This window comes from Paralichthys olivaceus, chromosome 20, assembly GCF_024713975.1.
Source record: "Paralichthys olivaceus isolate ysfri-2021 chromosome 20, ASM2471397v2, whole genome shotgun sequence".
Taxonomy (NCBI): domain Eukaryota; kingdom Metazoa; phylum Chordata; class Actinopteri; order Pleuronectiformes; family Paralichthyidae; genus Paralichthys; species Paralichthys olivaceus.
The window spans coordinates 7,383,409-7,402,472 of NC_091112.1; the positions used below are offsets into that span (position 1 = coordinate 7,383,409).

The 19,064-nt window shown below is 40.0% G+C and overlaps 1 protein-coding gene across 6 annotated transcripts in view; it reads left to right on the plus strand.

Moving 5' to 3' along the window:
- trps1 (trichorhinophalangeal syndrome I) overlaps positions 1-19,064 on the plus strand; it is a 108,435-nt gene that overhangs the window by 4,885 nt on the left and 84,486 nt on the right. For 5 of the 6 annotated variants that reach the window (XM_020102023.2, XM_020102024.2, XM_069516775.1 and 2 more), the window contains exon 2: positions 15,843-16,314. In XM_020102023.2, the coding sequence (XP_019957582.2) occupies positions 16,302-16,314 (13 nt within the window). In that variant the 5' untranslated portion in view covers positions 15,843-16,301. Of the gene's footprint in view, positions 1-13,367; positions 13,693-15,842; positions 16,315-19,064 lie in introns of those variants that run through there. The other variant, XM_069516776.1, reaches the window with a different exon arrangement.

Consider the following 19,064-nt stretch of genomic DNA (forward strand, 5'->3'; position numbering starts at 1 on the left):
GATTTTAGTTTATCTTGGCTTGTTATCGCTGTCTAGAAAATTGGGTAATCTCATTCACAAACCTGTTACTCAGCACAGATGTGTCTGAGGAAGTGAAAAACAGTCTGTTCCCTGATTTGAGGAGATAACGGCTCTAATAATCTGTTGAGCTGGATAATATAGAGACTGTGACTAAAGTGGAACTAAGAGCGACTGCCTTCACAAATCAAAACTTTGATTTTACTCCTGTATTTAACCCTCCTGTTCTACTTTTGTGTATTTTAGCTGTTTTCCTTTGTGTGTTTTGATGCGTCAGTTAATTAGACATGGGGAAGCCTTGCTCAGATATTATAGCTGACATGTTTACAGGTGACATTAAATTACCATCTCCATACCTGCAAATTTAGATCCCGTCTCAAATAAAGTCTGCACTCAGTCCATCTTAGTAATGTAGCACATGTCATATTGTTTAAACCTAAAAAGATCACATGGGATTTCAAGTTTTGAAGGACCTATTCTGTTTTGCAGACACAGAGCTTCAATTTATTTTTCATTTCTGTTCCTATTTATTTATGAACGTGAACCGTCTTAACTCTCACAGTTTCAAATAAGCAGGAAAAGATAACATCTATTAAAGCAATCAGCTGTTATTCATCTCAACCCAGCCTGCAGTTCAGATAAAGGAAAACATCCATTTGTCACGGATAGTTTCTTTTAAGAAGAAAAAAAAAGTTTGCAAGGCTTCTGGCGCTCTTGGCTCAAAGCTCCGCAGCTAGCACTTCTTTATGACCAGCTCTCTTGTTTTGCTCATATCCCAAGGACACAATTGTTTTTAACTTATTTTTATCGTCTGGGCACATTGTTTTTGGCTCTTTCATTGCTTTATATTTGCTGCCTGTAACGTCAGTGATACAGGGATTTGAGCGTATTCTCCTGTTGCAGTTACTGGAAGTCGGTCTGGAAAAGAGTGTCTGCTAAATGCCCAAAATGTCATCCCCACTCTCCGTCTGTGGTTAGTACAGCGTTGTTTAGGCTTGAGTTTGTCTCTAATGTCTTTGGTCTATTTTAGACTTTTAAGTCTTTTTAGACGGCCTGCTTCAGATAACGAGCACATGGTCCTGGTTTATGGTGAAATGATGCTTTTTTCCCTCCCACTTTTTCTTTTTAGCTTTTTTTCTGGGGACATACAAATCGTAAACATGGACAGTTTTCCTCCTTTGATCTGATGGAGTAAATAATTCATCTGTCACAACATAGAGCAGACTGATAAAGTAGTGGATGAGCAGATAAAGGTTTATATTCTTGTAGAAGGTGGTGATACAGACAGCGGTTGTGTTTATAGACTGAAAAGGTCATAATACTCAACATCAGTTTGCCCCTTTAAAGTTATATCTGCTGAAATATGCAGTAGATCATTGTTTCTAAATGTGCATAAGCTGTATTTTAATCTTCTTTTAAAACAGCTGTGGCTCCTGAGTGAGTTGATGAATGCTCTTCGGGGGGAGAAACCTGCTGGCTGGTTATTTGCTGCATTTTGGGCTGCGAGTTCTCGACTGTTTTGACTCAGCAGTGTACTCATAATGCTGATGCTTCCGGTGCACCACAGACATTTAGTTATCAATCACTGTTTATGTGAGTTTTGACCTAGTGTAAAAAGAAAAAACAAAACGCAGCGAGCGATTTGCTCCAGTGCTGTGTTCAATTAACGTTCAAATAAATCATGTCCTAATTGACAACGAATCAGCGCACATTTGCTCAATCATGAAAAAATGAATTGCTGTTTCCACTTTAAGAGCCCCGCCTCGTGGAAAGATCGTTGTTACATTTACTACACAGCAGCAGTTTTTCCTTGACGTTCCTTATGTTAGACAAATTATGACTTTCTGCTTTCATCATACAGATGTAAAATACACATTTTCCACGAGTCCTATAAGTTGTGTGGCTTTGAATCGCTGCTCGTCTTTCTCCAAGTTGTACTGCAGGTGTTGCTCCAGTGTTGCAAGGTTTTGCAAAGGAAATAAAGAAAAGAAAAAAGCGTATGTTGATGACTGTTTGTCATTAGGGAAAGAAATGTGGCTCTAAACAGTTGTCAGTTATCTTGAAATAAAACAGACGGCGGTGTTGTAAATGTTGATTTCAAAGAGATCTTAATATGAATAAGAAAAGTTTGGAAGCTCCAGTTTATTGTATTAACTCTGCTTTGTAAGATAATTGTGAATAGGTTTTTACTGAGTCTGTAAATATGGTCTGTCAACCTGTTTACACTGAGGGTGCATTAAAAGTAAGTTTGATGTATCCTGTCCACCGACGTTGTGGGTCTCATTGTGATAATGGTCAATAAAACGTTCCACTTTTCACCTTTGAAAATGTGGCTCCACATTAAAAGGTAACATCCAATTACAATAACTTGTCACAATAGATATTGAGCCAAAACCCGCAGCAAAAATCATTAAAGGAGAATCAATTTTGCAATTGCCCTTTTTAAAGTTTTAATCCTTGCATAATGAATTTGAATGAGCTCCAATATTGCTTTTCCCCACAGCAGTGGTATTTTAAAAGATTGTGGTTAGTAGAGTGGACCCAAAACACTTCCAGCTGTCACATCAGGGTCTCACAGGGACATTTATCATTTCATCTTTTCACATGTATTTTTCACACCATTTGTTCTTATGCAGGGAAGCTAAAATGTTTTATTTGGGTTATCTGCTTAAATTGTTTATCTCTTTTACAGCACTCCTGCTGAATATATATATTTTATACATCTTAAAACAATGCAAAATAATCTATCTTAAAGTATAAATTAGGTTTTGCAGGATACTATTTTAAATTTGAATTAATTGTACCAGTTTGGTGTTTACTTGTCAGAGCAAAGCGGAGCATGTATGTGTCAGGATGTCGTGATATAAAATATACTCTTTTTAGAAACTTTATCAAACTTGTATCTTAAAGTAAGTTTGTAAAAATGTAGCATGTTTTTCACAATTTGCAGAGTTAGCCCAACACAATATTTACAAGTAATCCTTTTTTAAGAAAACAAGATTATAATTTTCTCAATGCAAATATTAGATACACATTCAAAAGCCAGTGTAGACACACAGATGTGGTATAAGTAATATATTTAGTGTTGTGTCAGGTAATGCAGCGAGGTAGAGATTACATAGAAGGTTATTACGACAAGATCTTTAGAATACTTTCAAAAGGATTTAGATTACATTCGTATTCTGGTCTCCAGTGTTCCCATGAGCATGACTCCATCTGTAATTTCTTCTAGTTTTCACACAATATCCAGCAGATGAATGGTGAAAATTAGCCATGTAAAATGTGACACTTGCACAAGTGGCATGAATTTGCACGTGATTTATGTTGCCGGCGTCTTTGTGTTGAGGCTGAAAAGGCTGTGAACACACAGATGGAGAATTTTCCTTAAGTCCTTACTGCTTAATTCAGCGAGACTTTTCTGGAGTAGCAGTCGCAGCTATTTTCTTATTTTTTTTTTTTTTTAATCAAAAGAGCTACTTGGATAAAAGTAAAAGTTTACACAATCAACCTTTCCAAGTGAAAGATTTGATTTTATGTGAATCAACACATCCACCAGCTTTTTGACTTTCCCAGGTTTGATTTGTTCTTATTCTATCAACAAGTTAGAATAGCTGTGACAGATGAGGGCTAAAATAACTGTATTTCATATAACATCAGCTTCCTGTTGAGCTGCTATAAGTCTGAGTTATGAGTTTTTGCAGGTATTTGTGAAGTGGTTGTTGTGTGTTCGCAGGTGATTTGAAGCCTCTGCAGCTCAATATATTTCATTAATATGGCATCTGCTCCTGTACGTCTTTCAAATAAATCAGAAATGCACCACTTCTCATGGCAACAGGCTTCTCAGTGTTGGAGAACATTCATTCCCAGACAGTTGAGCATTGTTGATAGATAGTTATCAGTTACTCTAACAGTCTATCAGCACTTATCTCCCTCGGTTGAGGTCAGATCTGACTCACTGATTGGAGATCTCTGTCCTGAAGGTCAACCGTCTCTTCTCTCTCTCTCTCTCTGTGTGTGTGTGTGTAGTCAAACCAAGAACCTGCTCACTCGCATCTACACATTCATTTCTCTCCTACCTCCTTTCCCTCATGCCGTATCTTTATCTACAAATCTCTCTTACCGTAATGCAAACCAAGAAAGACTGTTAGTGTCACGCGTGTTTGATCAGACTGCAACCACTGTCAAAATACTCCATTTACTCGCTCTGAGATTGCAATTATTTCTGATTTCGAGTGTAAATACACGCTGACATTTGTTTGCTATTGTTTCCTTCTCGGTCACAATAATATTTCTTCAGAGGTTTGATTTGTTAAACTTTTTCTGCAGCAAATGTGTGTTTTGTCCCATTGTGCATTTCACAGTCATCCTGCATTATCACAAAGTCATACCTCTTAATGTCATGGATGGGTGTGTGTGTTTGTAAAATGCTCTACATCCTGTGCATTTGTTTATGTGCACGCAATACTAACCCTGTCAGCTATGATGTGTTTCATTTTATAAAATGAATGTGTGTGTGTGTGCACGTGTGTGTGCACGTGTGTGTGTGCACACACGATAAGTTAAATTAAAACTTAAGTTTCATTTCTTAAATAGTATAGTTATGACTATACACTGTACGTGCAGCTTCTTTAAAAGGTACTGCGCTTACTCCCCCTCTTGCGAGCGCACACACACACACACACACACACACACACACACACACACACACACACACGTACAGCCCCATTAGTATTGTAGTCTGGGATCTGGCTAAAACATCTGGTGGCTGAGTAACTTTTCAAAGTAGTCTTTGTCCTCACTCTGTGTGCATACATGCGTGTGTCTGTCAGTGTGGGCCTTCGTGTGTGTGTGTGTGTAATAAGGGGCAGACTTTTTACGGCGTCCCGTCAAATTAAAACTATGATTTAAACGACGAACATGTACATTCTTTTTTTTTTTTTCTTAAAGCGAATAGCCTCTGCTCATTTTGTGTGTGTGTGTGTGTGTGTGTGTATGTATGTATGTTTGTGCCTCTGGCTTTGTGGACTGTTGAAAAAACATTACGAGAAATTAAGCATTGATCTAGTAACTGTAACTGACGAATGGCCAGTCTGGCCTGTTGTGTTATTTTATTCATGTAACCCTGGCTGGCCGGCTTTAAAAACACAAGACTGCGAAAAGAAAGCAAAGTGAGATATGACCCCCTCCCAACTTCCATCTGGTCCTGCTGGACATTTGTGCCCAAATCTGAAAGAAACCAGTGAAATGAGGTTGGATGCAGCTAAACCATCTCACCTGTTTTCTGCGAGGTGGGGCTGGGCTTGGTTTACTGATACTGATAATCCCACAGCAGCAGCTTTGGGCTTTACAGGGCACAGCCCCTGCACACAGTTTGAGCTGATGCCCTCAGAGCTTCACTTCAAACCCACACAAGTTAGAAAGAAGCAGAGACTCATCTTTGACTACTGCAATTCATTTTTCTCTCACGCAGCATTTTTTGAAGGTGTAGCATATTGTCCTGGTATGAATACTTAAGTGAGATGTGTGTGTTGTATGTGAGGAAAATCCTTTGACATAGAGTGAAACATTTGACATTGAGCAGGAAACCACAGCCATGGCTAGATAGTTTTTTTTTTTTCCAGTGTCCCCCAGTCTACAGTGTTTAATGCCAGTGATGGGGTTGTGTCTGTATGACACTGCTGAACTGATTTCAAATGAGATCTGATCACAGTTTGAAATGTAGTTGGACCAGCTCCTAACTATAGATATTTTGTTTATTGCAACTAGGGAAGAGCAGTATTGATCAGCCAATTAATGAACTGAAATAAATCAGCAACGTAGATAATAAAATAGCCCCCTTCAGCTTTTCAAAAGTCTTTTATGGATTTCTATCTAACATCTATAATGGTAAAATCGTTGATTTTTAGACTGTTCATCGGACAGAACAAGACGACTCAATGAGATTTTTGTGAATGAATCATTAAATCCAAATAATCCCCAGATCAATTGCTAATCTTTTGTTGCAGTGCTGATTTGATTCCTTGGCCTCAGAGTGGTTGTGATATAAAATCTTTTTACAGAAATATAAATAGAAGATTGTGGCATTTAACCAAGTCCTATTTATTTAATAGATTCAAGTTTTAAGATGCTTCTCTTAAGTAATACATTTATCAAACATATGAATGCATCTTAAATTAGGGATAAATAGTATTTTGTATGGTCAGCATTTTTGGAGAAATATCACACAATGTTTTTAACTGTTCTGCACTCTCAAGGATCAGATTAGTGATATTTGTCATGGTCAGCATGTTTTTTTGGGGATATGTATGATTTTGCAGATTTTTTTATGTGCATGTGTGACTGTTTTTGAAGTGTCCGCTCTGTGTGTTTGTGTGTGTGGGAGTGCACAGCTATATGGATGATGGAGGGAGGGAGGTGACTCTTTTTTTGAAATGGAAATTAAGGGGGCACACATCTGGGGGTCTTTGAGACTTTTGTGGGGGAGATGAGAAGATGGGTGTCAGAGGCCCACAGTCAGAAGCGTGTGTGTGTGTGTGTGTGTGTATTGGGGGGTGGGGGTTAAGGAGGCATGGATAAAAAAGAGGGAGGGAAGCGTAGTTTCTCATTTCGGGAGAGGTAGGAGGGAGGAGATAAGGAAAGGGGGAGCAGATGGGGGTGTCTGTGGTCAGACTTTGCCTGTGGTGTGGGTAGACAGAAAGAGAAAGACAGAGGTATGGATGGATGCATTGCCAGATGAAGGTATGGCGGAGGAAAAATTTAGAGGCAAGAGGGATGAGTGGAACTGAAATGAGTCACAAAAACATTGTCAGAATGAGACAACATCCCCTATGTTCAAGGGAAGGAGGGATAGGAAATGAAGTGTAGAAGGAAGGATGGATGGACAGAAGGATGGATGAGGAACTAATTTACATAGACATGGGAGGGGGAGGAGGAAAAGTGGAGAGAGAAAAGGGGCAAAATCACCCTCTATAGTCAAAAACTTTACGGCTGACAGTTAAATTTACTTAGGGACCGCGTGTGAGTGTGTGTGCGTTGCGATGGGTGGAATAGCACAGTGGGGGGCATGGCGTTTGTTCTGCAACATGGCTTTTAGGCTTTTTACTGCTTCACACACAAGTTGTCTTCTGCCTTTTCTTTAGAGGATGATTTCACCTCGTCGTGAGAACCTCTCTCTCTTTCACCACTCCTTTCTCTCACTCTCTCACTCTTTTAGACGAGTCAGGGAGTGGCGCTGACAGTTTAGCGTTGGGACTTTGTCGGTCGGGCTTCTGTTTTCCCAGTCGCTTGGACGCACGCAACTTTTATACCTGTGCAAAGCATAAGGAGGGGCGTGTGCTCTCGCATATTTGATGTGCACCTTACCAGATTTAACTGCAACCTCGAGGGACGTGCCTGTTGTGGGATGAGATAAAACATGTTTTTGTTTTTCAAATAATAAAAATGTTCAGGATTATTTTGGCATGCTGTGAAGCTGGAGAATACTCTGGATTTATCTTACCAGGCACTTAAAGCAGTTTTAAAATTTGACTCATGTCTTGAAGGATAAGATAAAATAAGTACTTTTTGCTTTGTTTTTCGAACATATCCTGGTTGTATTCCAGTAATATCGCACCGTGGGCCACCAATGTTACCTCGAGTATACATGTGGGGCTGTGAAGCAAAGTGTTTCAAATAGTTCTGAGGGTGTAAAGAGTCTCCCCTGAATAATACTTGTGAGTGAGGTAGCTTTGATGGAGTTCAGTTTTACAGAAGGAGATGGAGAGGAGGACATATGGAAAGGAAAGAGAGTGAAGAAAAGTGATGCATGATACCAGATGAGTTAGTGATTGAAAAGTGGAACACAAACGTATTGAGGAACCACAGTGTTGTTGAAGACGACTCCAGACCAATGGCACACGTATTTGTACCAAAATCTTTCAGTGAGGCCTTTTGTGCGCTGAGTGTTTCCGTGAGTGCAGTGCCCACTCCCTGCTCCACATAGCATCAAAGCAACCTCTTGCTAACAATTCAGACCAGTGCGGCAGGGCTCGCAATTTTATGTCTCTCTCTGCCCGAGAGAAATTTTTACAAAGCCCAACCTGAACCTGACAGACATTCTGTATTTTGTGTCCGAACCCAAATATCATATCTAATACTTTCTCTGAACCTAGCTGGACCCGGTCGGGTATCAACACTAAAATAGTAAATATCATTGATGTTTTTATAGCAGTGGCTATGCAGCAATACATGTTGCAAGAACATGGGTTTTAAAATCATGCTGAAGGTAAACAAGCCCCTGGTTTCTTTATTAATTTAATCTTGTAAATTAACTTTATTTGTACATTGCATCCAGTAACAGCAGTACTTAAACTATTAAGTAAAGTAGTGTTCAATTTAAAGTAATTTTTTTTTTTGTATTTCTTATATTTGCTGTACAACCAACCAAACCACTACCCTAAAACCAAGGTTTACACCAAGCCATGATTTTTGTGTATTGTTACACCCTTAGTGCACAGTCATGAGTTCAAACCTGTGCTGTGGAAAAACAGAAATGCAGATATATATCATAAACTTATAATTATATCAATGATCTAAACCACAAAATGTTGTTTTATGTTATAATTGTAATTTCCAATCCTGTTAATGCACTCTTCTTATGCACCTGTCGTATGCAATGATATGAACTGATTATGATAAATCGTTTGCAAGAAGTGGAGAATACCCAGTTAAACTTGGCTGTTAATCCTCCTGCAGGTGTGCTTTAAAGTGCGGTTTGTTGAATCTGAATTATAAACTGAGATTATGTAAGGAATTATATGGCTCAGGGCATTCATTCAGTTTCTCGTCGCAAAAATCATTATAGAATCCATTCCTCGCTACAGTCGAGGAAAAGTGCAGGATGCTTTGGCATCAGTCACAGGGTTTTATAGAAGAGCTTTATAGGAGAATCAAATCAAAGGGAAAGTTGATGGCTCGGAGGCACTGTTTGATTTGTGACACTGAGAAATATTAAAGCGTGTTTTTATTGCTGTGAAAATTCTGCATTAAAGAAATTACAGTGATCGTATTTGGCTTTGGATTTTGATTAAAGTCCAGTTTTTTTGAATGGAGTCCAACCCCCATTGACATCACTGAGGCCCCCTGAACCCTCCCAGTCTTCCCTTCCCGATAGTGTTCAGCGGGGAAAGGCTGCTTCACTTGGCCGGCGCTCCAACAGAGAGGGCTCTGGAAAGGAATATAAAGTCAACATTGTGGGTTAAAAATGTTCCGTTTATGTGTCTTGCATGTGTACGTGTGCGCGCGCTTGTGCGTCTTTAAGTTTGTCCAGACATTTTTCCCGTCGGGCCCAGCACTCGCAGGAAACGTCCGATTCTCCAGGAGTGGAAAGTGTGTGTGTGTGTGTGTGTTTGTGTGTGCGTGTGTGTGTGCGTGTGTGTGTGCGTGTGTGTGTGCGTGCATGACAGAGAGTTGAGTTTAGTTGTGAGTGTGTAGCAGTGTGTGTGTATTCTGACGTAATGTTTGAGTTTTCCCAGACAGAGATGAACCAAACCATGACACACATACATACAGTGGTGTGTGCACGCGTATGCTTGTGTCTGTGTGTTTGTGTTGAGATCCATCAACATGTCTTGCAGACGGGTGAGATATATATATGTGTGTGTGTGTTTCTGTTTCTGGCAGAGCCGTAGTTTGTTTTCCGTATTTTGGGGGGAAAAGACAGCCCGGCAAGAGTCAACAATCAGCATGTTGATTTATGCAGCTACTAGTTCCTTCCATTACGCCTACAACTAGCACTGAAGCAGAGTTTGTTCTCCATTATTTTTGATGTATGAGAGTCTTAGCGGTGGAGAGCAAGGTCAAAATCAACAGTCCTGCATTGATTTATGCTGTTCCCGCTTTCCTGCTTCTATCGTACATCAAGGCAGGACATTAACACCATACACAGGCTAATGCGGATATTGTCTTGACTGTGGTTGGTAGGTTCTGTCTCTAACAGCAACAGCAGCAGCAGTTTACCAATCATCTTTTGGGTTTTATGCAGTAAAAAACCCTATGTGCAATTTGAATAACCTGTAAAATAAACCTGTTTTAGAAGTTCAGGTTGTTATAAATATTTGTATTCCCTGGTTCTAGGACATAATTTATGAAGGGGATAGAGGGGTTTCACCCCCTCAATAATCAAAACCGGCCTGTACAATCCCCCCAGATATCAAACCGTCACACCAATTTAAAAATATTGTTATGAACAGAATACAATGTATGGTGTTCTTGAGTCATATTAATTTGCTGCAAGAGCAAAGATACAATTTTGTTGCAGCTACTTTGGCTCCTAGCTAGTTGATATTATTTGGCAAGTATGAAATTTAAATGGTTATTTTCAAGGTTAATCAATCGATTATTCAATGGTGATTTCGGTGCACTGGGCCATGCCATTTGGACTCAACCACTCCATTCTTCAACCCCGACCCCTGTTTTGTATGGATTACTGATGGAAGCATGAAGTAGTGGACTGATATCATCCATCTGCTTGTGTACTGAGGCACACAGAGAGGAACAGATCTGTTATCGGGAAGTGGCATGTGTCAGTAACTTGCACGTGCCTCTGTGTCACAGCTCTGGGTGTGTCCCGCAGTAAAAAAGAGACGGGCCTCTCCCTCGCTTTTTATCCTCCACAGGCTTAAAGATCTGGTTGATCCGGGTCACTGAGTGTTCTTCACCTGAGGGCAAAAATCGCTGTCACAGTCCTGTCATGACAACGTGTTCTCGTATCACGACAAACTGGATGAAGGAGTTTGTTCTTTGTTGTTAATTGTCTCTTCTCATACACATATAGCAATTAAAATTAAGAGGTGGAGCCGCTTCACTAGACATCAGCCAAATCTGAGTAATAAATATGTATAAACTGATTTAATTTCAAGTTTAGTTGCTAATGGGGATATATATATAAAAGATTCATTCTTGTCAGAAAACGTTACAATTATGTCCTTTACTTGACATTCTTGATTTGGAAACAAAGATCAAATAACTACTAAAGCTTTTATTTGGGCCACATCTAATCACATCTAATTGTTTTCATAATTGGTTAGTCTGTTAATTGTTTCTTATATTCATAATTTAGTTCATACAGTTTTAGAAAAAACTCAAAATGCTGTTTCTGATTTTCTGGATTTCATGTTGATGTCTTCATTCTGCTCATTATTACAGGAAAAACATTAAAAACTAGAAAGAAATTTTCATTTTCATTTTAATGAAATCAAAGCAAAGCAGAAAATTCTCCCTCTAGTGAAGCTGCAACTAGAACATTGTTGGAATTCTTGCTTGAAATTACTTGAAATGACTTGAATTCAATTTCTGCCGATCAACTGTGACTCTAAACCGAGTGATGACTCCAAACTCTGACGTTAGAGTCACTGTACAAAAGGAATCCATTAAGAACAGCTAAATATGCCGCGTGTAACCCTAGACAGTCATCACTACTCTGTTTTGACACGGACATCAGCAGTTAGTGTCAGCTGCTCCTCCGCTGCTCGTAGCGAGGTCCGTTTTCTGACACGTCCTCCACTGGGAGCTATCATGTTAGTTTTTTCTAGTTAAGGGATAAGAACTGTAGCGCCTTATTTTTGTTTCTGCTTAGTCAGTCATTTTAATCATTATGATAATCATGCCTATGGGGGACAGTAAAATAACAGTTTGCTCTTCATAAAGGTTCACGCTGAAATAGAAAGAAAAGGCTAATATTAAACTCTTCTTTTCACCTTGTGAACATTTTAAAGGCTTGTGCTATTCTTTTGGAGCAAGGAACAGATCTCCTTTTTCCTGTTGTGTGTGTTTTCCTGCTCTTTTGCCTCTTATTCAGCATTTGATGTTAAATCCATGTTGCAGTAGTGATGAGTCAACAACCGAAAAAAAACACATACTTCAGCGTTTCTGCCTGCGTATCCAGGGCAGATGTTGTGCTGTTACTTCAATTTGGTCGTCCTATTTATAGCATTCAAACCACAACTATTTAAGAAACTTAAAAAAATGAAATAAATGTATGCAAATGCCCCTTTATGTTAAATTATCCTTGCTGCTTAATGCGTTTGGAGCATAAGAGCAGCAGGCAAGGTGTAACCGAAGATTTTATACCTTTTTAAAACATAAAAAAATCTGCTAGTCAAACCCGTCTCGCTGCTTATGTTATCTGATTTTCCGTCTGTCTTAGATACCTTTGAACATCGAGCTTTGCAAATTTCAGATGCAAACAGTCAAAACAACAGAACCATCCGGTAATTTTCAGATGCAACTTTTAAATAAAGAGAAAAAAACATCGTGGTTTCCTGTCCATCCAAACTGTAATTGATGGAATGTGGAACCAAACTCCATCTACATGACATTTAAAAACAAACCGATCGGCATCAGGAGACGCTCTTACATCTGTTGATCTGTCGGCCGCTCTGTTTATTTGTGTTGATACTGTATAGCTTTTTAAGTACATGCAAACATCAGCGTTTCTTTTATTTCAAATCCCTCAAACACAAGTGACTGAAATAATCCCCTTCAGATGGAAGAGTTGGGTTGAGTGTGAGACAATGTGCTCTCTGTGCTCTAATTGGTGGAACATGGAGCTTAACTGTGTCTACATAATGTCTAAAAATGCAGCGAGACACATCAAAAAAGTCTTTCAAAGACAATCTTTTTCTCGGGGACAGACGAGGGAACTGAAAATCACTCAAAAAGACATGGAAGAAATGTGCGTTACTAGTTTGACCACCATGTCATTTGGAACAGCATTAGCAAAAACAAATCAGAAAATTTTTTTTGAGATGAAATGGAGATAAATTAAAGGGCTTGTTTTTCATGGTTAAAAACGACTGAGCACCAATTTGGGCACGTTTAGTGTGTGTGTGTGTGTGTGTGTGTGTGTGTGTGTGTGTGTGTGTGTGTGTGTGTGTGTGTGTGTGTGTGTGTGTGTGTGTGTGTGTGTGTGTGTGTGTGTGTGTGTGTGTGTGTGTGTTGAAGAGTGGGTGAGTGGGTATTTGTGTGTAATCATGTACGTCAGGCCGTCATGAATGGTGTGTTTGAGACGGAGCGGAGTGTGGAGTTCCTCGGGCTGGACCAAATTGGAAACAGAAAAACAAACATTCCCTTGGAACCCCCCCCCCCCCCCCTTCAAACCCCACCTCCTCCACCCCCACGTCTGCCGGCTAGTGGCGCAGTCCAACCTGTCTGGGACAATGTAATGGTCTATAGTCGGACCGGACCACACGCATTCGTGGAGGGGGGTCGAAGCTCAGGAGGCAGCGGCTGTGGTGGTGGTGGTGGTGGTGGGGGGGGTTGCTCAGCCACAATGACAGTTTGGAAAAACAGACAGAAGAAGCACATGAATGTGACAGAGAGCTCAGTGATGGATTGATGGCAGAGGTGGAGATAGGGAGGGAAAGCAAGACGGAAAGGACAGAACTGTAATACTGAGAAAACGAAGAAGAAAGAAAGAGATAAGTCATGGTGGCATGGTGGAGGAATAGAGAAAGAGGAGGAGGATAAGGAGAAAACCAGATTGGCGGGGAAAGACAGTGATTGAGTAAATGAATAAGCAGCAGCTCGACTGAGTCAGAGTTCCACAGGGAAAATATTTAGACCCACACTCACTCTCTAAGAGAAAGAAAACGTTTTTCTCCCTTTTTCTTTCCCTGTTGTGAAAACGTCTAATGAGTAAGTCGCCCTACACTTTTCCTTTTTCTTTCTACTTGTGGAGAGAACATTTTTCTTCTGCTTTCTTTCAGCTCTAATGGCTAATGCTATTATGTGGTCAATCATGTAATAACCGGAAGCGTGCGTGTGTGTGCGTACGTGCGTGTACGTGCATGTGTGTTCACGTGTGTGTGTGTGCGCGTGTGTGTGTAATTTCACAGTGCAGATTTTAAAACCTGGAGAAAAAAAAACAGTTGTATCAATGTAATCTTTGTTTTTGTAGGTGGGTGTATGTCATAGCTTTTTAAGCCAGGGATCATTAAACTCTATATGTTCATTTAAAGCAGTGAAATGGCAAGATATTCTAATTCAGGACACTTTGATATCAGTTCATATTTCAGTATAAGGTTACCTGGGGACATGTGACAGTTCCCTCCCATGTGTCCTACCTGGAACTCATCATCGACCATGTTACAACATCAGAAACAATACTCTTTAACATGGGAGGTTCTCACAAAATGACTCATAATTTCAGTAATGACTCATAATGTGCTTTATTACCGATGCCAGCATTCTCCCTCTCGCTCTTTCTCTTTTTTCTTCTTTTCAAACAGCAGATATCCCTTTTCAGATAATGACGCACTCAAGTTCTCAAATGGCTGCTGAGTTCGTTTTCTAGCCTGTAGTCCAAACAAAGTTAGAGCTGCGCTATAGGATGTGGTCAGGTCCACGGCCGACCAGGTAAACCACAGTACAGGTGAAAAGCCCGTCCCATACATCAATTCACTTTAAAAAAAAATCTTTTTACATGCATTTAAACTTTTCAAAACTGAAATGTAAGTATAAAATCAGCAGGAGAAAGACAGTTTAATATGCACAGCCTCTGCCATCTTCTTTGTTTTATCATTTAAGCTGATAAAACAGTGGCTTTATGAGCGTACGTGTGAAGACTTCAGATTTGCCTCCTACACACACACGCACACACACACACACACACACACACACACACGAGTCAAACTGACCCAAGGAAACCGGCTTTGTATAAATACAGACTCAGATTTAGATTTGCGGTAAGAGGGAGAGAGAGAGTCAAGATGGATGGAAAGAAGAAGAAGAAAGGGTGGCACACAGAGAGAGAGAGGGTGGAGTGATTTTTGTGGTTGGGGCAACAAAAGGGGGAACTGAGAACTGGAGAGTCTGACATTTAACACTAGAATTACCAAATAAAGACAATATAATCGTCAGCGGATACAGGACACACTGGGAATTGGATATTCAGTCATTTATTTTGTTTATTAATACCTGGAAATCGCTCAGCGGTGACAGTTTTGTTCTCGTTTATAAAGCGATCGATATTGAAATGGAGCGAATAATAAGTGTGGAGAGAGAACAAGAGATTTAACGCTGGTGCCGCTGATTGTCACCACAGACTGGTTTCTTAATCTGAATTAATTCCTCACGGTTTTATTCGTGGCTTTTCTGTCACCAGTGTATTGGCAGCAAACTGCTGAGTGCTTTATTTAAAGTGTATTAAGCTGACTGTACGTAACCAGTTTGCGCCACAGATAGTTGTCATTTGACTGTGCCAAGTTTCCTTGCGCGCGCACAGACAGACACACACACACACACACACACGGACGCTTGTTATAAAGAACTATTTGCTTTTAATTGTGCTCCCTTGAGCAGTTTTTAAGGAGGAGGATGGGACACAGTTTAGAGTACCCACATTCCCTTCACCATTCCTCATTAAAAAATGTTTGTATACAATGTGAAGCAGGTTAAATTGCTCTTGCACTTATGCAGGTTGGTAATTTACCTTGTCAATGACATGCATGTTTTATTTGAAGATTAACATTACCAGTGGCTGGACTTTATCCTGCTGCCTTAAAACAGTCTTCACATGGAAGGCGTTGTCAGCTGTCAAATCCGGTGATAAAACAAAATTGGTGTGATTAGTTTAACTGTCCGAGGTATCAGGTGGGCACAATTTGTTTTTGCTCCTTGTGCACCGTTTGATCAGCCGGTCAATTTGGGCGGACGTCTAAAGTCTGGATGAAATTGTTTCCTGTAAATGTTAAATATGGACAAAATGCTTGGAGTCGAATAGGTTCCAGTAAATGTGGCAGAATATGCTGGTTTCTAACTTTATTTGTCTTTCTGTCACTTTCCAGGTTGTTAAGGTGATGGTGGACTCTGACAACCGTGACTGAGAGCCTAAACCAGAGCTGGAAACCCGCCCCCCCCAACAGGACAGAAAGAACGGCAGGCTGCGTATGACTTCTCACACGGACCTGCAACGCACTTGATCAAACTCAAAACTGTAATGCCCAGCTGTTACGCATAAGCGCAGCACCAGCCCTGGACCAAAGGTCGACTGATGCTTTGTGGAGTTTAAGACCTTAAAGAAAAGTCAAAGACGCTGAAAAGAGTGGAGTTACATGGACCTGATGAAAGAAATGGGAGGATATTAGTTTGGACCTGGCACCTGGTTCCAGTTGCAGTGTGGAGTACGGCGCACCAGTAGCCGAACTGTGCTGCTGGACGGACCGTGGCGCCGCAGGACTGAATCGAGCCGCTTCCGCAGAACTGATGCCAAGACCCGCAGTCAGCCATGATGTTTTTATAACCTGATGATCAGCAGAGGTAGGAAATGTATAAATGTTTGTTCACATGACATTTTATTTCTTATTTATCCCTCAATATGATCATTAATAATATTATAACAATAACATTAATATCCTTATTAGTGAAAGGATTATATGAATATTTTTCATATGCATATTTTGTTCACGTTTATTTAAATTACATTTGTTTAGGTATCATTTAGTAACTAATTATCATTGATATACATTATAAAGGCATGTTAATAATGATAATAATGTTTATCATTAATTGATCAATCAAAGTTTAAGCTATGATCGATCCCTGTTTATTATAGTTTTCTGTGGTTCGAATAAAAATATACATTTCACTATTTTTAGCCTACATTACAAACTGTTTTACGTGTTAATTTCAGTGAGTCATGATCGAGTTTAAACTTTAAAACATCAAATAAATTCAAAAACACATGCAATCATTTCTTAAAGTGAAAGAGAAAGGTCTTGATCTGCCTCGAGCTCCATTAGTTTGTGAGTCTTGATAGATCAGTGTAGTTGCCTTGAGATAGAAAGGGTACAGCTTACTGTACATTTTTATGAAATGACTGCTTATGGAAGGTTAGCACTTATGCCGAGCAACTGTGAAGCGTTATGAAAAACTCTTCTTAGTCATCACTGGTGGAGGAAGTGACTGCGTTGCCACGACATCCAACCCATTCTCTGTGGTTTTATAAGATTTTTAGCTGCATTGTGTTTGTGTGTGTGTTTGTGTGACATGATGGAGCCACTGTGAGTCTGGGCCAAATGTCACCTGCACCACCCTCACGCCCACTTTGTTGCACTCCGCTTCACTAAACCTCATTAGCAGAGCTCAATTAGTTCCTTATACACACAGTAAAGTTTTGTGGTAGCAGCTTGGTCAGTTGTTTAATCGGCTGAGTGAGATTAGACATACTTGGAGCAAAAAATATGTACGTAATTGTTACCAGCCGTTTCTGAGGCCCCCTGACATGACAGCACTGAACTGGTAGTAATGGTGATGTGTACCAGTGGAGTAAACTCATATAAAGAGTTAGTAAGCCTACAATTACAGTATGATGATATATATGAGTGGAGAGTTACAGTGAACACAGGCTGCGTACATTCACCCAGTCGACACACTCACACGTACACAGGTGATTGTACTACAGGAAAACAGTTGAGGTTTATGCATACAAAGCTGCAGTGGTTTGTGGTGTTGGCTTCTTTATAATTACAGCGGTGTTTTATATGTTTTGTTTGTGGAGTCGTTTTATTGACTCTATACTGTATATGTAAAATCCTTCACTCTGCACTTATGCGCTGTACTTTTGTGTGTTTATGTATGTGGAGAGAGAGAGACAGAGAGAGAGAGAGAGTTTGTGGATTTCAGTACAGTCAGCAGTTGTGTATGTTATTTTATATTGATGTTCAGTATAATGCACGTTAGTAAGGTACACACGCGTACACACGCATGCACACACACACGCATGCACGCACACACACACACACACACACACACACACACACACACACACACACACACACACACACACACACACACACACACACACACTCTCATACACACACTCACACACACACGCACAAACAACTGCTGTACACCTGTGTCACCTTCATGCTGAAAAGCTCTTGGTCTATTCCCACACACTCAGACACACACTTATTTTTCTTGCTGTCTCAAGAGTTTTTACTGTGAACTGTTTTTTTTTAAACAAAATTTTTAAAAATGGAAAAACACTGTCCACGTTGAGGTTTCTGAGTTACCTGACTAACTGGGAATACTTTTGGAGAGACATATTATATTTGGATGTAGAATAAGTCTAAATGGAGAATTTGCCCAAATCTCGTCCAGTAAAAACTAACTAATAAACTTAAACTACCTGAAAGGCTAAAACACTAACAGGACAGTTTTTTTCATGTAACTGGGTGGGTCAACTGACCTTTTAAACATGAATGAAGGGAGTTTCATTGACTTAGTTTGTTTATTCATTCTTGTATGTGCAATGTTATCAGTTTGTGTTTCTTTAAAATTCTCCATTTCCATATTTTAAGTTTGTTGTTTCTTTTAAATGTTTTTTATTCTAGTTTCTTTGCATAGAGAAATTATTAAAACAAGCCTCTGAACATGGCACTGGATGCATACGTATGAGGCCTGTTGCACATTTGGGTGCAGGCATGTGTATGTGCATTTGTATGTTTTTCATTATGTGGTATGGTGGCTTTGCTTGGTGATGTTATTCGGCAGGGCGGATTGCTTTGAGCTCCTTGATGCTTTTAGCTGTGGTCTGTGTTCCTCTGTGTGCGTTTGTGTGTCCAGCTGTGTCTTCACATGTGCATGTTTGCATGCCCTCCGCTGTGTATGTACTCATGTGCATGTGTGTGTATACATGAGCGTGTGTGTTGTGGCAGTACGTTATCTTTGATGTGGTTGTGCTAGTCAGATTTGGCTGATTTCTTGGGAATGTTGAGTAGAGACAATTCATCCAGGCCCACAAGCAAGTTTAAATATCATGCTACATGCAAACACATTTACACACACAGACACACATTATCAAAACATGCAGAAGTTTATTTCTGTGATGAGTTTGGCTTCACAGAGGTAGTGAATTCCCTTTCTATATCATGTGTGTCTCTCCTCGTCTTCCTCTTGTGTTTCTGTGTGTCTGTCCCAGCTCCTCTACACACAAAAGTCACAGTAGAACCTGGCTTAGAAGAAAAGGTGTGAATGAGGTCTGAACCAATTTGTGTGCACAAGCT